Here is a 24932-nt window from a genome sequence, read left to right on the forward strand (position 1 = left end):
ATAGATCACGGCCCAGGGCCGTATCTTTGGTAGGTATGGCAGATACCCTGTCTCCTCCCCCACCCCCCGCAATGAAGTGCAGTTTGGTCATATAAGTATTCATGACGGTTGACGTCCTTCCTGTTGGTGGACAATGTGTGTGTTGGATATTGGAGAACTCTCCAGTAGTTGAGAGCTAATATGTAGAACAATGCTCTTCTTCCTGTCCCCCTTAGTGAATAACTGGAGGAAGATTATGTTTGCTGATGGGAATTGGTTTGTTGTAAGGGACACCAGGCCTTTTTTGTTGCTTTGAAGCATTTCTTTTGTGTTTTTTGATTTCATTCATAAGCTGCTGCATGGATGATGTGTTTTTAGCTTCTGGGTCTAGAAGGAGAAAGAGGGGAAAGAGAAGGAGGAAAACAGTTGAAAGATAAGGACGCACCAAGTAATCAGTTGTTTTTTTTTTCCCTTTAATATCTCCAACTGCATATTAACGCTAGATTTGAACCGCTTGACAGTTTCTCAACCGGCAGATAAGCCTTAATTAAACACACAGTTTCTCTTATTAAAATATGTTACCGTTTTATGTTGACACAGGTATAATTTGTAATCTATACCAATTTATAGTTTTTCCTTATTGTGCCTTTCTGTAAACCGTTGTGATGGTGAATTAACTTAACGACGGTATAGAAGAGATTTTAAAATAAATAAATATACTTGTTTAGCCCTTTTTGTGTTTGTGCATTTGATTTTCGGTGCTTCTTGTCCAGCTAGCTGCAGTTTGAATCCATTGACAAAAGCACGTCAGCTTTGGGCTCTCTCTCTAGGTGGGGACGTTGTGTGGTAACTGCTCCTCAGCTCTCAGGTGCGCTCTGCTGTCTGACCTGAGACTTGCGCTGTCTGCTTCAATTTTTGTTTTATGTTTATTTTTTTTTATGACACTGTAAACCGTCGTGATGGAACCTCTCTAAACGACGGTATATAAAATTTAATAAATACATTTTGATATTTCCATAGCCTGCATGTGTGGGGTTTTTTGTTTTTTTTTGTGGTGCATCTGCCTCAGATTTTCTCTTTTCCCTTCTGGTTTCTTGCACAGCCATTGTTTGCCTTTTCTTTTGCAGATCTTCCTGGATGGAGTTTTTTTTGTAGTACTTTAGTGTCGTTGCTGCATCTTTCACAGTTCTTTTTTGCTGCTTTGGATCTTTTTTTTTTTTTTTTCTTTGTTTTCTAGCATTAGATCTGTGACATGTGATTTTAGTTCACATGTTTGAATTTTGTCCAGATTTCAAGTAGCGGCCTTGTCCTTGCAGCTCACTGAAGCGCCATTCCCAGTATCGGAGCTCGGGGCAGTGTGCCTGCACCCCTCGGAGGCAGTGAGCTGCTTTTGTTGTGTGCCATTCCTGGTGTCAGAACCCAGGGTGAGGGATCTGCACCCCTTGGGGGCAGTGAGCTGCTTTTGTTGTGTGCCATTCCTGGTGTCAGAACCCAGGGTGAGGGATCTGCACCCCTTGGGGGCAGTGAGCTGCTTTTGTTGTGTGCCATTCCTGGTGTCAGAACCCAGGGTGAGGGATCTGCACCCCTCGGGGGCAGTGAGCTGCTTTTGTTGTGTGCCATTCCTGGTGTCAGAACCCAGGGTGAGGTATCTGCACACCTCGGAGGCAGGGAGCTTCTCTCCCCCCTAAATACCGTTCTCGGTATGAGAACCTGGAACACTGTGTTTGTATTTCACTGTCGGCGTTCTGGGTGTGAAGGGTTCCCAGTTTGCTTCAGGTCTGCATCAGGACCAGTGCTTAGTATGCTGTCCTTTCCATAGTGCCATTGACCCTTGTCTCTCTCTCTTCTCTTTCCCGGTACGGTGGGTCAGTTGCCGGTATTGTGTGAGCAGCGCCTGGAAGTGCCATTGGTGTCTGAATGACTACAGTTGCGTCCACACCGAGACCTGTGGAGAGGGAGAGGCTTTGATCATCCACAGTCAGCACGTAAGTCTGCACGCACGATGTGTGGCCCGCCTGTGTGCGTGGCTTCAGGATATGTTCGTATTGGGGGGGGGGGGGGGGGGGGGGGGTGGTTGTGAAGGCAGGGCCGGGAACTGGTGGGGCCCATCACATCTGCAGCTTGGATGCTGGTGTTTAGGTCGTGGAGGACTGGGAACGAACGTGATCCCTTTGCTGCGGAGGATGGGATGAGCGAGAGGCCTGGTTATTGATTGATTGCTGGTCCTTCCCTTCTGTCTACTTAAGGGGGGAGGGGGCTTAGAAAAATCACCCAGGACTGTGTAGGAGAGGCTGTTCTCATGATTCATTTCTTACCGTAAGGATGCTGGGAAGGAGCTGTCTGGGCCAGATTCCTGCCCCTCGGTGAAGAGGATTGAGAACTCTCAGCTGCTGCCTGTTGGGATAAAGAGAGAGCTGGACTTGATCGGAAGGAACCTGCACTGGTTTCAGGTGGGTATCGGGCAGCTGAAGCCCATTAGATAACTCAGAGGCTCTAATCCCCGGCTCTGTCCCTGACTCTGGGTGTGACCTCAAGGGAGTCACTTTAACACTCTGCTGGCCTGGGAGGGGGGGGGGGGTGGTACCTGGGGCAAATCTACCTGTGGTGGTGGGGGGGGGGGGGGTCCCCTCCATCCCCTCCATCCCCTCCATCCCCTCTACTAGGCAGGAGAGCTTTCTGTCTTACCTTTTATCTTTTTTTTTTTTTTTGGAATGTCTGTTTATTTTAACATCCAAGGAAAACATTACTACATGTTCACGCAGTAGAATAACCTACGTATAGAAATCACAAGCAAGATTGTCTTAATCAGCCTAATTCAGTGATCTCTCCTGCATAGCTTTAAGACATTACCTTCGTTTTACAATGTGCCCTCCTCCCCGCCACTCCTACACGGCATCCATGCTCATTGATACGTAGCCCCATTTCCAGTGTAGCGCTGCTTACAAGATCGCCAACCGGACTTCATGTAACCCAGAGCCAGGGGATGTTGAACTGAATGAATCTCGCAGCCTGCTGCAGCCCAACATTCTCCAGCAAACGGACATCAGAATCGTCAACGTCTCTGAGACCATTTGAATTTGACAAGAGTCTGTCGTGTTTCGTTTGGCAGACTCATATTAAGAGGCTTCCAAAGGGAAATGCATTTTTAAAATTCTTCAGCAGTTCCCTGTTGGGCCAGTGCCATTTTGCGTAGCTTCTTACCTGAGTCTGCGTCTGCCTCTTCCTCTCCCGGCTTCGTTCTGACGTTCAGACGGACAGCGACGGTGGGTCCCACGAGACCATGGGGGATCTTGTGCGGTTCTCGCTTGGAAGTGAAGCTGGCAGGGAAAGGCGGCGGATGCCGGTCAGGAGTGCTTTTTTTTTCTCCTCCTTTCTGGTGGGAGGCGACCGCGATGGGGGCAGGGGCACAGGAAGGAAGATGGAAGAGGCTGCCGGGGCAGTGCCCCCCCTCCCCCCCCCCCCCCAAAAAAAGGATTTTTGCTGCAGGCAGCACACCGGTTGTTTTTGCAAGCGCTGACTGACTTGCTGCTGTTGCGTGGCCGTGTGTGGGGCCCTGGGCAGTTGGTCCTGATTCATCCTTACCGAGGGGACAGCCCTGCCGCCATTCTCGCCCTTTTGGGAAAGGGGCTTGGGATTTACAGCTGCGCCACTTAGAAGACCTTTTGCTTGTGTACGTGTCACCGTTTGCTTGTGTACGTGTCACCATTTGCTTGTGTACGTGTCACCATTACCCTCTTGGCGCTTTTCCCCTGTGCAGCAGCAGCAGTCTGATTATCAGTGTGTGGTGGAGGTGGGGGAAGCCGGCGTGGCATTGCGTGCTGAGGTGGAGCAACTGCCAGACGATTCTTTCCACGTTTACTGCGAAGAACACGAGGTGAGCCTGCTCGCCGTGCCAGGGTAAGGGTAGTGGGAGAGAGGAAGGCAAATGGGGGGGCTGTCTGCTGACTCCTCTACCCGGCGATCTTGGTACTGGGTTCCGATTAGTGACTCTGTCCTCTGTTTTGCAGTACAACTACTCCCTTCCAGATCAGGAACTCGTCGTGGCTGTGTACCTGAAGGCAGGAAACACCTACCGGGTCGACAATGAGGATGAAGTGCATGGTATGTGTTAGGAGGGTGGCTCCCCTGCCTCTGAGATGGACAGATAAACACCGGTCATGGGCTCTGATGCTGGAAATAGTGTCGGTGGGAGAGAAGCTCCCTTGCCTCTGGGGTGCGCAGACGCCCCCGGGCCATGATAACGGGAACGGCGTGTCGGTGAGCGAGAAGCTCGCCGACTCTTGAGGTGTGGTAGGGTTCGCTTTTTTCCTACTCTCTCTCTCTCTCTCTCTTACTCTGTGCTTTCTCCTTCAGTGACCCTCTACAATTGCTCAGTTGGACACGTGGACTGCAGCCACTGCAAGGCTGCCGAGGCCAAGTACAAGTGCATCTGGTGCAAGGACGGCGAGAAGGGTGACCAGGCCCACTGCGTGTTTCAGGATTTGTGCGGGGGGGGGGAGGAGGCCAGGGTCTGCCCTACCCCCACAATCCATTCGGTGAGTCTGCATCGAGGTGCGACGTCACTTCCTGTTCTCCTGTGCGTTTGCATCGATCCGATGTCATCTTTCAGCTGAAGAGGAAGGGGAGGATCTAGACAATGAAAACCAATGTGATTTATTTAAGAGAGAGAGAGATTTTTTTTTTTTTTTTTTTACTGGTCTCCTCTTTAATAGGTTACAAAACAATGGCTTTGGAGATACTGGTAAACTGAGGGATAGGAGTGTGTTTTGTTCTGCGCTTCAGTGCAATATTTTTTACCCAATCAGGAGTTATTTTGAAAATCCCAGATCACTTTTAGTCATAAAAATTTGCTTCTGATGCATTGGTTATACTACAGACAAGTATTTTGCCTTTGCGGAGTCGGCTGCATGCAGTTTGTGTACGTAACGCGTGCAGCACCCCCTCGTTGTGTGACTTGTCCCTTTCTCTCTTGACAGATCTTTCCCCTTACGGGCCCGCTGGAAGGAGGTGTCTCCCTGACCATCAACGGCTCTAACCTGGGGATGAGGGCAGAGGATGTGCTGGTGACGGTGGCAGGTCTCCCCTGTATTCCCGATCCAGCACTGTACAGCATCTCCACCAGGTGAAGTGGGGGAAGGGGCTGGGAGCTGCCATACGCTTCTGTCATACCTCTGAGTGTCAAAAATATGGCAGCCATTTATCCTTTTCTGGAACACTGCCTGCTGTCCATGGGGAAAAGCCCACACCCTTGCTGCCTGACTGCTCATGAGCGCTTCATAGCCTCGGGGTGGGGGGGTGGGGGGAGAGGTCAGCGAGGAGGGAGGAGGCCCTAGGGCTGGAATTCAGGTCTCTGTTTCCCTTTTGTTCGATCTTCGATGCTACTCTGTCGGCACTGAAAAAAAAGAAAATGTCAGGAGAGAGAGTCCACAGCCGACCAGACACGGATACCACCTTCTGAAATTGGGATGGAGGAAGGGCTTTGTGTTTGGGGGCGGGCCAGGTCATGTTGTATGAGTGAACGCCGGCGCTCGCTGGGAATCCCTGGGTTTCCCTCAATAACCACCCAGAAATCTGAGGCGTGAGGAGACCTCGCCTCACCGTCACCCCTACCAATATTCTCATCCCTGCTGCCGGTCCTGGACCTCAGCTCCAACCCTGTAGCAGCAGCGACTCTATCAAAACTTTTAGTGTGGAGTCCGCTAAAACCCTCATACGCTGACAGACCCTGTAGTGCCCGGCCCCTCCTCACGCACAGATTTCCTTTTGTCACAGAAACGCATGCGAGGGAGCGGGATGCTGCAGGGCCTGTCAGTATGTGAGGGTTCGCAGACCCCACGCTGAAGTTTTTTGATGGAGTTGGATACTGTTGGATCGGTGCCACATGGCAGCAGACCCAGATGAAGGCTAACTAACAGAGCTGTGCTCTGGTGCCTATGAAAGTTTAGTTGCCTGAGGCAGTTTCCTATTCTTAAAACCGGCCCTCTCGACACATCTCATTTTCTTGTCTCTCTCTGTTCCTTCTTTCCATCTTTCTGCATCCCTCTGCCAGCTTCCTGTCAGTCATTTTTCTCCTTCACTACACCTTCCCTCTTTTATCCTCCCTCCCTCCCTGCTGCCTTATTTCTCTCCTTCCTTTGGTGCTCTTCTCTCACGCACTCCTCCCTTCCACATCACGTGTGTCTATCTCGTTCTGCTGGCAGAGGCTTAGTGCCCTCCGCGGTGATGTGGGGACACAGGAAATTCCTGTTTCCTCGTCATCTCCGCCAGAATCCAGAAGAAAGAGATAATCGCACTGTGGCACAGAGCGGAGATCCCTCCGCTCCTGCTCTCTGCCGGTGGCTATCAACCACCACCAAGGATCAGCAAGGGTTTAAGTGCAGAATTTAAACAGCCTAAATCGAAATGGGGCGTTCACCCTTTAACATATCTATCACTCTCCCCATCCCAAGAAAAAACACCCAGACAGGATTTTTTTAAAATCCAGATGTGGATGTTTTCAAAGAAAGTTACCTCTCATCTTTCTTTTCAGCCTATTTCTCTCTTTGCCATCTTTGGATCTCGCCTCCTTTTTTTCATTACCTGTTCCTTCTTCTCCGATCACGTCACCTTCAGCCCTCACCTGCGCACTTCTCTCTCGTACTCTACCATGTACTGTAAACAAAACAAGCAGGGCCCAGCCCCATGTATCCACCCTCTCAGCGCCACCCACTCGCTCCTTGCTGATCTCCCCCCTTTGCTAACACTCATTCACCTCTTAGCAGTCAGAACCCCCCCTCAGCAGACGTTGACCTCTCTCCTTTCGCTGTCCCCTTTCTGTGTATCAGTGCAGAATAGCCAATAAGCCATGGGTGGCAGCAGCAGCAGCAGATGTTGAGATGCCAACTTTCTGTTCTGCCGGCGCTGCACCGAAAGTCTTGTAAGACTTTAAGAAGATGGGAATTTCCTAGTTCTGAAGGGTCTCAAACCCTGACCCTCTCTGTCAAATTAGGAGAGAGCCCCAGCCATGAAACTGGAAGAGTTAGCAGTACAGCAGGGGCCCCAAAGTGATTGGTTGGTTTGGGGTGGGAAGGGGGAGCAAGGTGCCAGCGGGTGCCTAGAAAACAATTAGAGGGGCTCAGGGACTACCTAAATAAGGGTCTAGTTCTGTGATTTGAGCAATGGAAACCGTGGAAGATGTGTGTTTAAAAGTGGAAAACCTTCTATTTGCTTGGTTGATCTCCAGTCATCTTAAAAAAAAAAAAAAAAAAAAAAGTCTCTATTCCTCAGTCCTCTCTCTGCCAAGTATCTTGAGAGACAAAGGCTGGAGGAACTGCAGTATGTTAAAGAAAATTGTTTTTGAAGCCCATTGCCTGTGCGCCCTGCTGTAGATGGTGAGTCGCGCCGTGGAAACTTGTCTGTGCCTGTACCAATGGCTCTTTGCCACCTGCCAGTTTTGCGTCATACAGGGCTGTGGACCTGTAGCCATTTTTTTTTTTTTTTTTTTTTTTGCTGAGGTAGTAGAGTTGTCGACAGGATGGTGAAATTTTGTTTACGTCCCTTTGGCTGTTGTGAATCAGCTAAGCTGAGGTTGTTTCTCCCTGGCTGCCTGGTGATCAGAGCTTGCCCTCTGCTGGTGCTGCGGTGATATTACTGCTCCATCCACTTTTGTCTTGGCTGAGTCACGGGGTTAAGGTATTAAAGTAGTCTCTTCTGCGGACACCAGGGGCGGATTGGCCTTTGGAGGATTTGGCATCCCCCGGTGGGCCGATCGCTCCAGTCACCGTGGTCTGCCGTGCGTAGCCGTGACAGAGCCGCGCTCGGCAGACCACCTGATGTGTCCTGGGCCGGCCTGGGCGGCAAATACCCGGGCCGGTCCAACATTGTGAATCTGTCGCTGGTGGACACCCTGGCAGGGCAAGTTTGTTTTGTTTTGTTTTTTTTACTCACAGCAGTATCAGTTCTTGTTGGTAATAGAAAACGTCCGTCCTGGTCTAATCTCTCTTACTGTACTAACAGAGTTGTTTGCGTGATGGCAGCCAGTGAGCAGGAGACATCTGGACCTGTGGAAGTTTCTGTTGGGGCGCGACCCCCAGGCATTTCCAGCGAGCATTTCATCTACCAGGTCAGTATCTTTCATTTACCCTCATTTGGCTAGTTGCAGAGCTCTTAAACCAAACCTTCCTAGAATTCACTGGACACTTGTGGGTTGTAATCATATGGTTCAAGTCTCTGATGTGTGTGTTTGTTTGTTTTTTTCCAATCCCAACCATGCTGCATTTGCCATTGCCAGTGTTTTCAGTACTTCTCAGTTATTTTAGTTTATTGGCTCTGTGACTGATTTTTCTCATGCCTCCAGTAGAGCTTTGACAAAGCCCTTGGAAGTGAAGTTTTGTACAGTTGCGGTGACAGTTCGCTGTGTGGTTTTTGTTTGTGATGCCTTAAAAAAAAAAAAAAATTGACCATGTAAAACTCCCTGCTGAGACCTTATTTGTAATACTGTGTACAGTTCTGGAATCCACATCTTCAAAAGGATATAAATTAGCTGGCGTCAGTCCAGAAGATGGCTATAATGGTCAATGGTTTCTTTCTAAAACATATGGGGATAGACTTAAAAATCTAAATATGTATACCCTAGAGGAAAGGCGAGATGGGGGAAATATGATAAGAGACATTTAAATACTTCCAAGCTTTCTGTGCACAGGAGGTGAGCCTTTTTCAAAGGAAAGGAGGCTCTAGAACAAGTAGTGGTGAAAGGGGGTAGACTTGGGAGTAATCTAAGGAAATATTTCTTTACAGAAAGGGGGTCTGGATGCATGGAAGGTCTCCCTATGGAGGTGGTGGAGACAAGGACAGTATCTGAATTCAAGAAAGCATGGGATAAGATTCTCTGAGGAGTTTTTAGGGATTGTAAAACTGAGTAGCTGATGTGGATGAGCAGACTAGATAGACAGTATGGTCTTTATCTTGCCATCATGTTTTTATGTTTCAGGGTATAAATTAATTCTGCATTTCTTGAGACTGTAATGTACAAAGTGGGAGCCATAAGATTAATTCAGAATCAGTGTGTGTGAAATAGTAAGTGAATCCCCAGTTTCCTTAGCACAATTAATTGGCTAATTTAGAATCAGGTGCTTAAATGGATTACCAGTAAACCACTCTGCAAAGACAATCTGCACGACTGAGTTTGAGCATGCTGACCTACATAAAGGTCCAAAAGGTTGTGAGTTTGGTGTTCACCATAAAGGTTCGTGGAAATTCATGCCATGATTAAAAGAAGAGGACCTATGAAAAGAGTAGCTGAAGCTCATCTGCCTGGACAGGGTTACAAGACAAACTAAACATTTGAGGCTCCATCAATCCACTGTCAGACAGTCTACAAGTGGAAAAAGTTGATGGCTACAGTAACTGCATTCAGGAGCAGTTGTCCTACAAGGATCACCTCAAGGGAAAACTGGAAATTCATCCATGAAGTTACAAAGAATCTCAGACTAACATTAAAAGATCTGCAGGCCTCTCTCATTGCAGTTGATGAGAGGGTTCATGCGTCAACCCTCAGGAAAAAATGAATGGGCATGGCATTCATGGAAAGATAGCTAGGAAGAAACTACTGCTCACTAAAAAGAACAGTGCAAACCTCAGGTTTGCCAAATAACACCTGGATGACCCACAAGACTTCTGGAATAATCTTCTCTGGATAGAAGAATCAAAAATTGAACTTTTTTCAGTCATAATAACAAACATTTTATTTGGCGAAAATCCGACACTGCCTTCTAAAGAGAGAACCTCATCCCAACTGTCAGGCATGGTGGTGGGGATGTCGTGGTTTGGGGCTGCTTTGCTACATGAAGACTGGGCAGCCTTTCTATCACTGATGCAACCCATCGGTTCTGCTCTATAGCAAAAAATTCTAGAGAACGTCGGGCCAAACCTCTGAGAACAGAGGCTGAGCAGAAAGCAGGTCGTGCCGCGAGTTAGCAACCCTAAACATTCAAGTAGGTCTGAATTAGAAAGGCTGAATAAAAATAGATTTTGTGTTTTGGATTGGCCAAGTCACAGCCCTAACCTAAACCCTATTGAAATACTGTGGCAAGTCTTGGAGCAAGCTGATCATGCAAGGAAACCCTCGAATGTCACAGAGTTGAAATAGTTCTGTATGGGCCAAAATTCCCCAAGGGTGTAGTGAGAGGCTGATCAACACTTACAGGAAATGTTTAGTTGGAGTTATTGCTGCTCAAGGAGGTGCTATCAGTTACTGAACAAAGGGTTCACGTACTTTTTCACACAGGGATACGAACTGTTGAATCTTTTTGTTGAATAAATAATATATATCCTTTCTGTCTGAATTATTTATTCAATGGTGTTATCTTTCTCTCTTAACAGGGTTTAGATTAGGAGCTAATTGAGGTTTGGGTATAAATGGTGCTAAAATACAGACCATACTACTGGGTTCTCTAACTTTTTCTCAGCACTATATGTGTTTCCTTTCATCATGCCAGTAATTTGAGCTACATCGTAAAGAGGCATTCTGGGTGGAGAGGGCATTTTGTGGATGTGGGTTGGAAATTATACATGTACATTTTTTAAAAATGTGTATGTGTGTAGTTAAGCATGCCTCTAACTTGCACACTTTTCGTCATCATCTAACACTGTGTAAGTGTTCGCAGGTCCCTCTGTCGTCTTGAATCTCACCTCATGTTAATGGCTGATCATGTACGTTTTTCGCCAGTAGGAAGCATGCGACCTTTCTCCTGCTGGTATGGCCGAGTTGAACAGAATGGGGCTGCCTGGCAGGGCCTGTGGGTGAAGTACTGTTAAGACCGCACCAATCTGCATAACTCAACAGTGCCAGCAGGAGGGAGATCGTATCCCTCTTGCCAGTGGAGACAGAAGATTCTCTGGAACCATGAGGCGAGATTTCAGAGGGATGTGGAGGGGAGTGGGGATTCTGGAATCTTCTTTGCTGCATCAGGAAACAGGGGTCTGGAGGGGCTGGGTTCATCTTTGCTACATCAGGGTGGTGGGAGGAAGGGGATTGCTAGTGATTGAAGCCTAGATCAGGGTTTGAGAGGGAGACTTTTTTGAGAGGACTTAGCCAGCTAGCAACAATGCTCAACACAAGGCAGATAAGTTTTTTTACAGCTGTTGTGTCTGAATAGCAGAAATTTAGACTGCCCTATCTTGCCTAACCAGCTAGGTTCAGCTGAAAATCATCTTCATTTAGCAGCTCAAAGCCTGAGTGGCCAGAATAGATGCTCAACCACAAGCTGGAAATGAACCCCAGAGTACTGAATTAACTGAGAGGAATAATTGCAATTTTTATTTTTAATTGCAGTTAAGTAATTGAACCAAGTTTCTCAGGAAGCGTGACTCATTTGAAGAAGGGACATCTGAATGTTTATGCACTACAACATCTTGGATTATTCTAAGTTGGTCCATAAACAGGGTGTCATTCACAGAGAATCCTGTTAGGATTACTACAGCTTCTAAATACATTTCTTAATTTTCTTTTCCTAGCGTGTAGCCAGATGGACTCAGGACCAATGGGTTATGCTCCCCTGCCAGCAGATGTAGACTGAATCAGGTTTCAAAGCTGACGTCACAGTACATATACCCTTGCAGTGACCTCAGCCCTCCAGTATTCTCTGTCTCTAGCAGATTGGTGGACGTACCTCTACCTATGGGGATCGCTGTATTTTTGGAAGGAGAAATTCTGCATTCTAAATTGGAGAAAGATCGAGCACTGCTCTCCTGTGGTGATACCTAAAGGTCCCTTCCCCAGTTGAGAATTCCTGAGGTAATTTCTGAGATCCCTCAGAGGTGTGCCTTGGGCTGGTAGCCGGTTCCTGGTGTGGACTTTACTGCTTAGGCAGCTGAAAGGCAGCGGGTGCAGGAAGCTGAGCGCGGCGGTGACTGCCAAAGCCCTTCCCTGCTCCCCGCAGCCGGAGACCATCTTTGTACTCAGCTGGTAAGCGCTGAGCCCAGGTAAGTTTAAAAAAAAAAAAAAAGAGGAAGATTTACCTTTCGATACAGAGACGATTAGAGGGATTTTCAGTATGGGTCCCCACGGTCTCCGTTCTTGGGCTGCCAAGCAGGCTGAGCAGCCCCCGGTGGGCTTGGTCGGCACACTGCGTGGTAGACCACGGCGGTGCCAGCTTGGGCGCATTTCTGTGCGTGCCGTATTGCCCTCCATAGGATGTCAGTGTGCGCAGTATGTTGGCTCTGCACATGCACTATGTGCGTAACAGGCGCGTCCCTACACGCACAACTTGGAAAGCGCGCGATACAGGAAGAGCTGTGCACGCAGGCTGTGCGTGTGCTTTGCCGCATCCAATCTAGACACTTGAAATTTGTGCTCATAAAATTTTTAAGCGTGAACCGATTGAACGCACAGTTACCACAGACAATGGCACTGGCAACCAAGAAACCTAAGCACTTTGCTCTCCGAACTGCTTGCCATATTGGAGCTTCACAGTCTGATCTGGACTCCAACTTATGTCAGCACTGTGAGGAAGCCCAAGGAGAGTTGGCCTCTCAGGACTTTGCTAAGCCAGGCTCCTCCCATTCGGATGATGGGTTGGTCACAGCTAGAGTATCCCCTTGACTGGGTCATCCATGGGAGAGGGAAATTCAGCTGGACCCACCCCAGTACCTCCTCGACTAGGCATGGACCTGGCTGCCTTTTCTTGGGTGGAGTTTTGCCAGGGGTTACAAGCCTTCGTACAGGCGCAGTCTGCTGCCTCACTTGCCCCTGTCCGGACGGAATCTCAGCCAGGTCCCTCACCCACTCCGACCAGCAAACCCCGAGGTATGCTTCGTCTTACCAAGGGTATCCCTGGTAGGGACACGGATGGCACGGACAAAGAGGAAGACCCAGATACTTGGAAGATGGGAAATCCCCCCTGGGTTGGAACCATATCAGACCATGTTAGAGTTCTTTTATAGAGACAAACTGCTGGCCCTGGTTTCCCAGACACTGAAGGTACTGGGAGTTCCTGGGGCAGATTCTATGATGGAACCAAAGAAGAATCCCATTCTGATTTCCCTGCAGAAAGCCTCTTGCTACTGTCCAGTGATGGATGCCATCCATGAGTTGATTGATCTGGAATGGGATGCCCCAGAGGCAAGTTTTAAAGGGGACCAGGCATTGGAAGCTCCATACCCTCTGGACCCAGTGATAAGAGAAAATTTGCGTGTCCCTATAGTGGATACACTGGTCTGTGCCGTCTCTAAGTGAACAACTATCCCAGTGGAGGGAGGAAAGGCCTTAAAAGATGCGCATGATAGACAGATTGAGTCTATCCTTAAACAAGCCTTTGACACTGTAGCAATGACCTTACAGATTGCTTCTTGTTGCGCTCTGGTGGGCCCATTCGTGTCTACTTCTCTCTCAGGAGGTGGATGACTTGGGGGTGAATTCCAGAGCAGTTATGGAACCCACTGTCGCCTTTTTAGCAGATGTGGTCTCTAATTTAGTCCATAATTCGGCTAGAGGCGTGGCCTTAGTGGTGGCAGCCAGACAGCTATGGCTGCAGAATTGGTCAGCTGACACAACCTCCAAAACTAATCTTTCAAAGACGTCCTTTAAAGAATCACTCTTATTTGGGAGCGAGTTGGAAAAGCTGGCCAATAAATTCCAGTTCCCTGGTTACTGGAATATAAGAGGGAAGGAGTTACAGCATCCCTTGCCTATGAGGGGTCATTCCAGGGGTTCCCAGTGTTTTTGCCCCTACAGAAATTCGGCATTTCAGAGGTCTCGACCCCTTGGGAGGTCTCAGTCCTTTCATGCCCGCCAGCCCAAGAGGGGCAGGTTCGGGTTCAGGATCGTTCAAAACCCCAATGAAATTTTACCGACCCACCTTCAGGACGAAGAAATGGGGGTTGTCTTTCTCTCTTTTATCAATGGTGGGTCGAGATCACTTCGGACAAATGGGTACTGGAAGTCATACGAGAAGCATATGTTCTGGAATTCCACAGCACTCCTCAACATATTCATGATGTCTCCTTGCTCCTGCCAGCACAAGAAGCAGGCAGTGAAGATTACACTACTAAGGCTCCTCAGGATGAGGGCTGTGATCCCAGTACCTATGACCCAGGAAAATATGGGGGGGTGTTCCATGCATTTTGTCGTACCCAAGAAGGAAGGTTCCTTTCTTCCCATCCTGGACCTCAAGAGTGTCAACCGTCATCTGCAAGTGACGCATTTTCGCATGGAGACCTTATGCTCCGTGATAATGGCCGTACAGTCGGGAGAGTTCCTAACCTCCCTGGACTTATCTGAGGCCTATCTACATATTCCAATCAGACAAGAACACCAACATTTCCTACACTTTGCGGTACTGGGTCACCATTATCAGTTTCGGGTGCTGACCTTTAGCCTAGCTACTGCCACCAGAACATTTTCCAAGATTATGGTGGTCGTGGCGGCAGCATTGAGAAAAGATGGGATCCTGGTGCACCCATACTTGCACAATTGGCTGATCCGGGCCAATATAGGGGAAAAATAACCCATGCTATAGTTACACAATGTTAGGTTCCATATTAGGAGCTACCACCCAAGAAAGAGATCTAGGCGTTATAGTGGATAACACATTGAAATCATCGGTTCAGTGTGCTGCGACAGTCAAAAAAGCAAACAATGTTGGGAATTATTAGAAAGGGAATGGTGAATAAAACGGAAAATATCATAATGCCTCTGTATCGCTCCATGGTGAGACTGCACTTTGAATACTGTGTACAATTCTGGTCGCCGCATCTCAAAAAGATATAGTTGTGATGGAGAAGGTACAGAGAAGGGCGACCAAAATGATAAAGGGAATTTAACAGTTCCCCTATGAGGAAAGACTAAAGAGGTTAGGACTTTTCAGCTTGGAGAAGAGATGGCTGAGGGGGGATATGATAGTGGTGTTTAAAATTATGAGAGGTCTAGAACGGGTAGATGTGAATCGCTTATTTACTCTTTCAGAGAGTAGAAAGACTAGGGGGCACTCCATGAAGTTAGCATGTGGCACATTTAAAACTAATCGGAGAAAGTTCTTTTTCACTCAACGCACAATTAAACTCTGGAATTTGTTGCCAGAAGATGTGGTTAGTGCAGTTAGTGTAGCTGTGTTTATAAAAGGATTGGATAAGTTCTTGGAGAAGTCCATTACCTGCTATTAATTAAGTTCACTTAGAAAATAGCCACTGCTATTACTAGCAACAGTAGCGTGGAATAGACTTAGTTTTTGGGTACTTGTCAGGTTCTTATGGCCTGGATTGGCCACTGTTGGAAACAGGATGCTGGGCATGATGGACCCTTGGTCTGACCCAGAATGGCATGTTTTTATGTTCTTAAATCCATGGAAGAGAGCCTCCTGGCGACCAACAGGGTGATCTCCTTGTTACAGGAACTTGGTTGGGTAGTAAACCTTTCCAAAATCAGCCTTAAACTTTCCCAGTCCTTGGGGTATCTGGGAGTCTGGTTCAACACCAGGTGGGGCAAGGTCTTTCTTCCGACCACATGGATACTGAAGTTCATGTACTAGGTGCATCATTTGGTGAACACGGTATGCCTGACTGTGTGGAGCTATCTCCAAGTTCTCTGTTTAATGGTGGCAACCCTGGAAATAGTGCCGTGGGCGAGGGCACACATGAGCCCACTTCAACCCTCACTACTGTCACATTGGAATCCACAGGCCCAAGACTATTTGATTCATTCCACTTACCGATGGGAATCTGTTCTTGCCTCCAGGGTGTGTCCCTGTCCTCCCTGAACTGGCTGATTCTCATGACAGATGCAAGTCTCTGGGGCTGGGGAGCTCACTGTCAGAAACTGATGGTCCAGGGAATTTGGACAGAAGAAGAGGTCCTCTGGAACATCAATTGCCTGGAAGCCTGGGCAGTCAGATTGGCATGTTTACAATTCAGCCACAGACTCCAGGGTCAAGCGGTCCGTGTGATGTCAGACAACGCAACGACTGTAGCCTACATCAACTGCCAGGGAGGAGCCAAGAGTCAGGAAGTGCCACAGGAGATAGACTTCCTTATGGAGTGGGTGAAAGTACAACTAAAGATGATCTCAGCCTCCCACATCGCAGGAAAAGACAACGTCAGAGCAGACTTTCCAAGCAGGAAGAGTCTGGATCCAGGAGAGTGGGCTTTGTTGACCAAAGCTTTTCAACTGACAGTACATTGCTGGGACCTCCTGTCAATCGACCTGCTGGCCACATCTCACAATGCAAAGGTTCCTCAATTCTTCATTTGCAGAAGAGATCCCTGGTCCCTGGGAATCGATGCTCTCATTTGGATCTGGCCGGAAGATGATTTGCTATAGCCCTTCCCTCCATGGCCCCTTGTGGGCAGGTTCATTCGGAGAATCGAATTCTACAGTGAACTAGATTGGCCCAGGTGTCCATGGTATGCAGAATTGCAGAGACTCCTGGTGGAGAACCCTCACTGCACAGGGACCTGTTGCAGCAGGGAATGGTCCTTCACAAGGATCCGACTCAATTCTGTTTTACGGTTTGGTCCTTGGGAGAGCTTGCCTGATGAAGCGGGGATATTCTGCTTCAGTAATTGTCACCTTACTCCGTCGTTACTACCCCAAATCAAATAAGTCTGATACTTCACTTTCAATGCATATACAGCATAGTTCTCTGATTCAACGGCAGGGGAGAAGAAAAACCAATACTTCACACATCCAGCAGAGCTCTCTGCTTCAACGGCAGGGGAGAAAATGAGGGTTCACACTCACAAAACGGGGAGTAGCTGGCTTGTTACGGCGGTTACTACCCCAAACCAAATGTGCCTGATACTTCACTTTCGATGCACATCCAGCATGGCTCTCTGCTTCAACGGCATGGGAGAAGACTGATACTTCACGCGTATCCAGCATAGCTCCCTGCTTCAACGGCAGGGGAGAAGAAAAACAACCATTAAGGGCTGTATAACATAGGCTGGGTAAAACAAATAAGCATGGGTGTAGCTTGCTTATTGCGGCGGCTACTACCCCTAACTAATCAAGCTAGATATTTCACTTGGATGCAGCTCCATCACTGCTCTCTACATTAAAACTGGGGGTGGAAGGGAAATAGAACCAAGAGCTAAGAGAAACAGATAAGTATGAGAGAAAAAATGTGTGAAGCTTGCTGGGCAGACTGGATGGGCCATTTGGTCTTCTTCTGCCGTCATTTCTATGTTTCTATGTTTCTATGATCAGAAGTTCTCCATGTCCCTGCTATTAAGTTCAGTTAGAGAATAGCCACTTCCATTAGCAATGGTAACATGGAATAGACTTAGTTTTTAGGTACTTGCCAGGTTCTTATGGCCTGGATTGGCACCTGTTGGAAACAGGATGCTGGGCTTGATGGACCCTTGGTCTGACCCAGTATGGCATTTTCTTATGTTCTTATGTTCTTAGTGTATGTGCGGGTCTAGAGAGTATTTGAGGCTTGGTGGTGGAACGTCTTGACCTTCCCCTAGCAGACAAAATCCCTCTTATTCTGGAATGTTTGCAGGACGGCTTGAATAAAGATTTGGCCCTTCACTCCTTGAAGGTGCAGGTAGCGGCTCTCTCCTGTTTTAGGGGTGAGATGAATGGGGCCTCCCTGTTGGCTCATCCTGAAGTGGTCTGTTTTCTGAAGGGAGTGAAGCACCTTCGACCTCCCTTAGGGTTGCCAGTTCCCTTGTGGAATCTCAATCTAGTACTGGAATTCTTGGCAGGCTCTTCCTTTTGTCTGCTGCGCAGTCTTTCTTTGTGTTTATTGACTTTGGAAATGGTGTTCCTGGTAGCTGTATGCTCGGCATGTCACTTCTCTGAACTGCAGGTGTTGTCGTGCTGGGAGCCATTCCTCCGGATGACTCCAGGGGCATTACAGCTACGTACTGTCCCATCCTTCTTGCCCAAGGTAGTCTTGGAGTTTCATTTGAATCAGTCCTTTTCATTGCCATCCCTAGATAAATTCAAGGATGCAGAGGAATATAGTCTCCTCCGTCATTTGGATGTCAAGAGACTTCTAATGTGGTATCTGAAGGTCTTAGAACCGGTCCGAAAGATGGACCGCCTGTTTGTCCTTCACGGCGGAAGGAAGCAGGGCGAACCAGCTTTGTGGGCTACCATAGCTCACTGGATTAAGGAGGTGGTCATGGGAGCCTATGTAGAGGCTGAAAAGCCATTGCCTTCTCAGATTAGAGCTCATTTCACTAGGGCTCAGGCCTTCTCATAGGTGGAAGTTAAACTGCTGTCTCCCATTGATTATCTGCCAAACAGCAACGTGGTCCTCCTTGGACACCTTCTCTAGGTTTTATTGCCTGGACATAGAGGCCCGAGAGGACGGATGGTGTTGACCAGACCGTGGGCAGCCTCCTGCCCCGATCAGGTGTAGCTTTTGTACATCCCATTGGTCCTGAGTCCATTTGGCTACACCCTAGGAAATGGAGAAATTACTTGCCTGATAATTTTGTTTTCTTTAGTGTAGACAGATGGACTCAGCGTCCTGCCCCTGGCTGCCTTTGAACTATGATCCTGTGGAGTGGGCCTCTACTCCAAGAGATTACAGGTAAGTGTTCATTCAGTCCCTAGATTAGGGTACCTATATTCTTACTGGAGTTCAGTGGTTATGGTTGGTTGAATACAGTTACGGTTATCCGTTTTTAATCATATTTTTAATTGTCTTTTCACTAGTATGTCCACAGTGGCTTTTAAAGAGAATACGGAGGGCTGAGGTCACGGCAGGGGTATATGTACTGTGACGTCATCTTTACAGCATTACTCCATCTCCATCTGCTAGCAGGGGAGCATAACCCATTGGTCCCGAGTCCATCTGTCTACACTAAGTAAAATGAAATTATCAGGTAAGTAATTTCTCCAGTTTTTCAACTTGATGCAGTCTGCTTTTTATAATAACTAAAAAAAAATTTGAGGAAAATTCTGACATTGCTGCGTGAAGGTGTGCATTTACACTTTTTTGGTTGGCATGGCTTTTGAAAAAAATTCAAAGAGGTGAGAATAACCAGTAGAGGGAGAGCTTCTGGAAAAGCAAAATCCAAAATGAGTTGGGTACAGTAGCTGTGTATATTAAACATCTTGGGCATGTCTTCAATTAAACTTTCTGGTTTTATGTTTCATTATTCTATAGTGAATTCCATATTCTGTTAACTACAAATCAGTTTTGCAAGCCACTTTGATTTTCTAACTTGAGGTTCTCAGGTCTTTGATTTGATTTATATTCTGCTTTTCAAGCACTTATTTGGCTTTACATAATATAAACACTACTTTTCCTTCTTTCAGAATCCTGTACTGAGTGGGGTGTCTCCCCAGCGTGGCCCTGTGGCTGGGGGTACCTCTCTCACCATCTCCGGCACCAAGCTACGAACAGGAAGTGACAGAGCAGCATTCGTGGGGGAACTGCCTTGTGTCTTGTGAGTTTACATTTTATAAGGCGCTAGCACTAAGACAGGGGAGCAGTGTCCAGCAAGGGGAGAGGTCATCTGCCAAGAAAGACAGGAGACCACCGTGTAGCTGTGGTTAGGATTTGGCAGGCTGGATTAGTACTTGATTAATACTTTGTGATAGATAGTGGTGGTAGAGTGGCAGAGGCCATGATGGTAGGGGAGAAGAGTGATCATTGGAGGCAACGGTGGGTAGATATATCGTAGCGTGGCATTGGGAAGGAAGACTTACAGAGTACAGTAGATTTTGATATTGAATCTCCAAATTTTTCACTTACAAACATTGTAGAGATCAGCTGTCAATCAATTGGGCATCCTTTTTTTTTTTTTTTTTTTTTTTTACAGAAGCAAGGTCCAGGATGAGCAGATTGTGTGCTTGACTAGCCCAAGTGGTGACACCGACCAGCTCCCTGTGCGTGTATTCTATGGTCAGGCAGTGAAGGTTCTAGAAGGGATTCTGTATCATTATGTAGAGAATCCCACCATTGTTTCTGTCCAGCCCATCACTGGTTTCTTTGGGTGAGTATGCACATCTGCTTCAGCATTATAATATAAAACAGGGAAGGTATCGTGACTAGATGAAAAATGAGCACTAGTGGCGAAGCTCCTCCTCAGCTGTGCTGTTTTTTTCTTGGACAGGGGTGGCCGAGCCATCACTGTGAGTGGGACTAACCTGGATGTAGTGCAGGAGCCACTCATCAGAGTGCTCTTGGAGCCACAGATGGGTGACAGGAAGAGGAGGAAACGTGGCCTGGTGGCTAGCCCTGCTCTGCAAGTGCAGTGTGATGTCTCTGTGGGCCCAGAGGAGGTGAGATGAATCATAATGACCCAGTCACCTGGTGCTAGATTAAACTGCTCCTCTTGCAGACCCGGAACCAGAAACATTTATCATCACCAGGGGAGCTTTTCCATTTCTTACTGATAGAAAATTCTCATTAGCTGTAGCAACATTGATCAGAATAGGGAGGACAAGGAAAACAAGGGAAGGAGCAGTATCTGGAAAGCTATATGTACAAACCTTCATAGTCTGGGTAATGAAATGCCAGACTTGGCAGAGCCAGAGGCAAGTTTGGATGATGTTGCTATAACAAAGAGATAGTGTAGAATCCCCTGATGGTGATAAGGCCATACCAGATTATAATATGTTCAGGCAGGCAGAAAGAGGAGAGGGAGGGGGGCAATATTTTATGTAAATAATAACAGTAAAGCATCTGATCTGCAGGTGGGAGCGAGTCGCTGTAGCAGGTTTGCCAACTCGTGCATGGGGGTTTTTTTGTTTGTTTGTGTTTTCATTTTGTCAGACTTATTGCATGCTCAATTGTTCTGTAGACCTGAGTGAGGAACAATAGAATAAAATATATCATGAAAGAGATGTGTAACATTAAATAAAACAAAAACTGCCCAATTTAATCAATCTTTAGATGAAAATAAAACCAAAAATAATCACCATTTAATTTAAAACTGTTGTGAAAAATGCCAAGTTTTCACTTCTTATGCAACCTTAGAAATTCACAGTATTATTTATTTTATAATTTAGGGCCAGTGATCCTAAAAGTCCTTTTTCTTGTGATCACGAGAAATGCTACTTTCAGTGATGGAATTGTCTGTCCAGTATTTGATAGCTTAATTTTTTTTTTTGTACTGACATGCATGTAACTCCATGATGAACTCATGTACAATATTTATTTAAGAAATTTCCAAAATAAGGCAGGTAAATGTGAAGATACCAAAAGCAATTTCAAACATGAAAAACTTCACATGTATATCATCATTCAAATCTTGTAGATATTACTACAAAGGTGGTGATATAAGGAGTAGATACCTCAGAGCCTCAATACCTGTTCTAGCCAGAACGGCATGGTATTTTGAGAGGCTTTCAAAACTGCAGTAGCGGAGTACCGCTGAAGAAAAAGATGAGGACGTTGTAATCCTTTACTGAGTTTGAGCCTTGAGACAAGCCACAATGGCGAAACGTTAGCCGACGTCTGCTCCTATGTGGAGGAAGCGATTTCCCTGCTCTAACATGCAGAAGCCAATCTTGAGGCTTTTTGATTTGGTCTAAATAACCACCTACAAGAACAACTGGGAGACACAGACGGTTACATATGTGCATAGATGGTTACATATGTGAAGAAGAGGGTTATAAAATACACCCAGTTTCAGATAAGTGATTTTTTTAAACATCATATTCAGAAGTTGTGAAATTCTAAATTATTCTGGATTTTGAGTTGTGCTGTGGATCTCTTTAAAGTGGTATTTTGAAAAAAATCTTTTATAAAAAAATATAGAAAAAGTAACAAACAAACATATTTTTTGAATAAAAATTGAATTAGGTGGTTGGTGATTTTAAAAGAGCAATGATTGGAATAACCTCTCAAAATACCATGCCGTTCTGGCTAGAACAGGTATTGAGGCTCTGAGGTATCTACTCCTTATATCAACACCTTTGTAGTAATATCTACAAGATTTGAATGATGATATACATGTGAAGCTTTTCATGTTTTCAATATTTATTTAAAACACTTATATTCTGCAATCTCCAAATGCACAGTTTGTCCAGTGCGGATCACACAAGTACATTCACAATAAAATGTAAATTAAAACCACTTCAGCATGTTACTGCCTTTTTCTGTCCCTGATATGATCCATGTTCAAATGTGACTGTTTGCAGCCATAAATGCCCCAAGGAAGGAAATACACATGTATGATGCGCACACGTGCATATCTATATATTCATATACATAGATATACATGTTTGTTTAATTTAAAAATGCTTCTACCCCGTATTCTACATGAGGTACCAGAGGCAGCTTACACTAATAACATGCACAAGCAATACAGAAAATTATACAGAAAACATTACTAGTAGAATACAAAAAAAACAATAGAAGAAGAACTCAGTGATTATAGCTCTTCTAATGCAGAGGACCGGAAGCGCAATTGAATTTAACTTTTTCAGCCGGAGTAAGTTCAGTTTGGAAAGGCTTGTTTTAAGAGAGAGCTTTTCACTGCTCTTTTGAAATTTGTTTTAGATCCTGGATCTCGCTTATCGAGTCTGGGAGGGAGTTGCAAAGTCTTGGGCCTGCAACTGAAAAGACTTGATTTTCTTGTGATACAAGTCGTGCTGTTTTCACAGTTGGAATTTCCAGCAAGTTTTCAGTAGCGGATTGGAGATGTCTGGTTGGTTTGTAGATCTTGAGAGAGCCACTTAGCTAGTGGATGCTTCATTGTGTATCAAACTGAATATAATTGGTGAACGCTTTAAACTGAATGCGATAAATGATTGGAAGCCAGTGCAGTGATGGCAAGGCTGGAGTTGCGTGATCTCTTAAACCAGTTCCGGGTAGGAGGCGGGCTGCGGAGTTCTGAGTTATTTGTAAAGGCTAGGGTTGTGGAAACTGGCAAGCCGAGACAGAAAGAGTTACAATCACTCAAGCTGTTTAGTACCAATGATTGTAGCACTATACGGAAATCGGAGACTTCAAGGAGTGGCTTTAATCGTTTCAAAGATGTAATTTATAAAAGGAAGATTAAACCAAGCTGGAAATCTGGGACTGCTCAAAGAGGTTGGAATCTGCTATGCCAAGGTTTCTGGCTTTACAGGTTATTGGAATGCTGTATCCTTGGAAGGTCATAATTGTTGGGATCACAGAGGAAGGAGATTTAATACTTGAAAGTAATATGATTTCAGATTTTTGTGATATTTAGTTTCAAGCAGTTATGGGATAACCAACATTTTATTGAATTTATGCATAAAGTGCAAGATCTAATGTATTAGACCAAGAAGTGTTATAAGGGACAAATAACTAGATGTCGTCAGCGTAAATTTTATAGTTTACGCCTAGACATGCCAATAATTGACAAGGAGGAGCTAAGTAAATGTTGAAAAGTGTAGCTGATGATGCTGAAGTTTGGGGGACTCCCAAGGACACAACATTCCAGTTGGAGAAGAATAAACCACTTTTTTTTTTTTTTTTAATTTGCTGAGTTCTGTCTTGCAGATATGATGTAAACCAATTAAGTACTGTTCCAGAGATTCCAGCAGATTGTAATCGCATAAGAAGAATACTATGATCCAGGGTATCAAAAACTGCAGTTATATTAAGAAACACATGTATATAATCAATGTTAGAATCAAAGCCACTAATTATGGGCATGGCACACTTCCATTTGTTTATGTGGCTGTGCATGTTATACTTATCTGCTCCTGCTCTATATCTGTATGAAAGCAGGTTAAATATTGCAGCCAGAGAGCAATACCCACTGCAACACCCTGGGTCTGCCCAGCGTGCATACAGCTATCAGCTCATTTCATTTTTTTATATGTGTATAGCAGGTTATGAGAAAGTGACTCACTAGCTCACACACCCCGATATCAACCATTCATAATTATCAGAACAAAATCTATGACTTTATTTAAAAAAAAAAAAGCTGATGATAAATCATGTGAATTCTTTCATATTGTATCTAATCCGACAAACGGGCCAAGCAAGGCAGTACTGAATCTAGCTAGCGCAAATTCCTGTTTGTGTCCTGACTCATTCGCTAATTGTTTTTCTGACCAAGATTAGTGATCTTAAAACAAAGCTTAACCCTAGCCCTATGATTTCTCCTTGTTTCAGTGATGATCCTTTTAGTGAGGTGGAGCGACTTTGACTATTATTTCATAGAGGGAGATATCAAATATTATTAAAGCAATGAAGTCAGCTAACTGTCTGCTAAACCCTCGTGACGCTATAGTGATGAAAGCTACAATAGATGATATCTGTGTCCTTGTTGCCAAGCTAGTTAACTTGTCTTTATCTGAAGGACATATGCTTGCTTTACTAAAAAGAGCTCCTGTCAGGCCAAGAAACCAACCCTGGGATTCATCATTCTGCTATAAATGTAGCGGAATGATGGCCCATCGGGGAAGAAAAGGGGCAGGGAGGGGTGAAAGTTTGCAGCTGGCCACATTGTGGCAGGGCGTTTTCGCCCACCGCAGTTGCAGCCAGGCCGCACGCTTTCACCCCCATAGCGCCACGGGAAAAGGTGTTGTTTTCCTGCGGTACTGCTGGCGATAATGTGGAAAACATTATCACCAGCAGCACTGCTGGACCATAACCCCGCCCCCACTCCTCTCCTTCCCCTGATTTAAATTGTACCGCTGCGATGTGGCTGGTGTTGTGTGCATTAGGGCCTTATCGCATGCCCTTTAAAGGCTCACTCTTGTTTGGGAGTAAGTTGGAAAAGCTGGCCAGTAAGTGGGGTGAATCCCCAGTTCCCTAGATACCAGAGGATAAGAAGTAATTGCAGTTCCCCCTTTTCCATGAGGGATCGCCTCAGTGGTTCAAAGAATTTTCGTCACTACAGATACCCGACCTTTGGGAGGACTCTGCTTTTTGGTAGGTCTCAGTCCTTTTGTCCCCGACAGTCCAAGAGAAGAGCAGACTCGGGTGGCAGACCATCCCGAGCTTCCAAATGAAGGTTTGCCGACACACCTTCAGGAGGAGGAGATTGGGGGGGGAGGGGGGTGCCGAGCTCTCTCTTATCAAAGGTGTGTTGAG

General features: G+C 46.1%; 1 protein-coding gene across 5 annotated transcripts in view; it reads left to right on the plus strand.

The window, feature by feature from the left end:
- The window catches only part of PLXNB3 (plexin B3), a 104871-nt gene that overhangs the window by 41201 nt on the left and 38738 nt on the right, over nucleotides 1-24932 (plus strand). For all 5 annotated transcript variants that reach the window (XM_029609368.1, XM_029609400.1, XM_029609356.1 and 2 more), the window contains 10 exons: nucleotides 1850-1964; nucleotides 2301-2429; nucleotides 3737-3853; nucleotides 3987-4080; nucleotides 4333-4514; nucleotides 4956-5101; nucleotides 7975-8080; nucleotides 19226-19356; nucleotides 19732-19905; nucleotides 20026-20194. In XM_029609368.1, the coding sequence (XP_029465228.1) occupies nucleotides 1850-1964; nucleotides 2301-2429; nucleotides 3737-3853; nucleotides 3987-4080; nucleotides 4333-4514; nucleotides 4956-5101; nucleotides 7975-8080; nucleotides 19226-19356; nucleotides 19732-19905; nucleotides 20026-20194 (1363 nt within the window). The remainder of the gene's footprint in view (nucleotides 1-1849; nucleotides 1965-2300; nucleotides 2430-3736; nucleotides 3854-3986; nucleotides 4081-4332; nucleotides 4515-4955; nucleotides 5102-7974; nucleotides 8081-19225; nucleotides 19357-19731; nucleotides 19906-20025; nucleotides 20195-24932) is intronic.

This window comes from Rhinatrema bivittatum, chromosome 1 (genome assembly GCF_901001135.1).
Source record: "Rhinatrema bivittatum chromosome 1, aRhiBiv1.1, whole genome shotgun sequence".
Taxonomy (NCBI): domain Eukaryota; kingdom Metazoa; phylum Chordata; class Amphibia; order Gymnophiona; family Rhinatrematidae; genus Rhinatrema; species Rhinatrema bivittatum.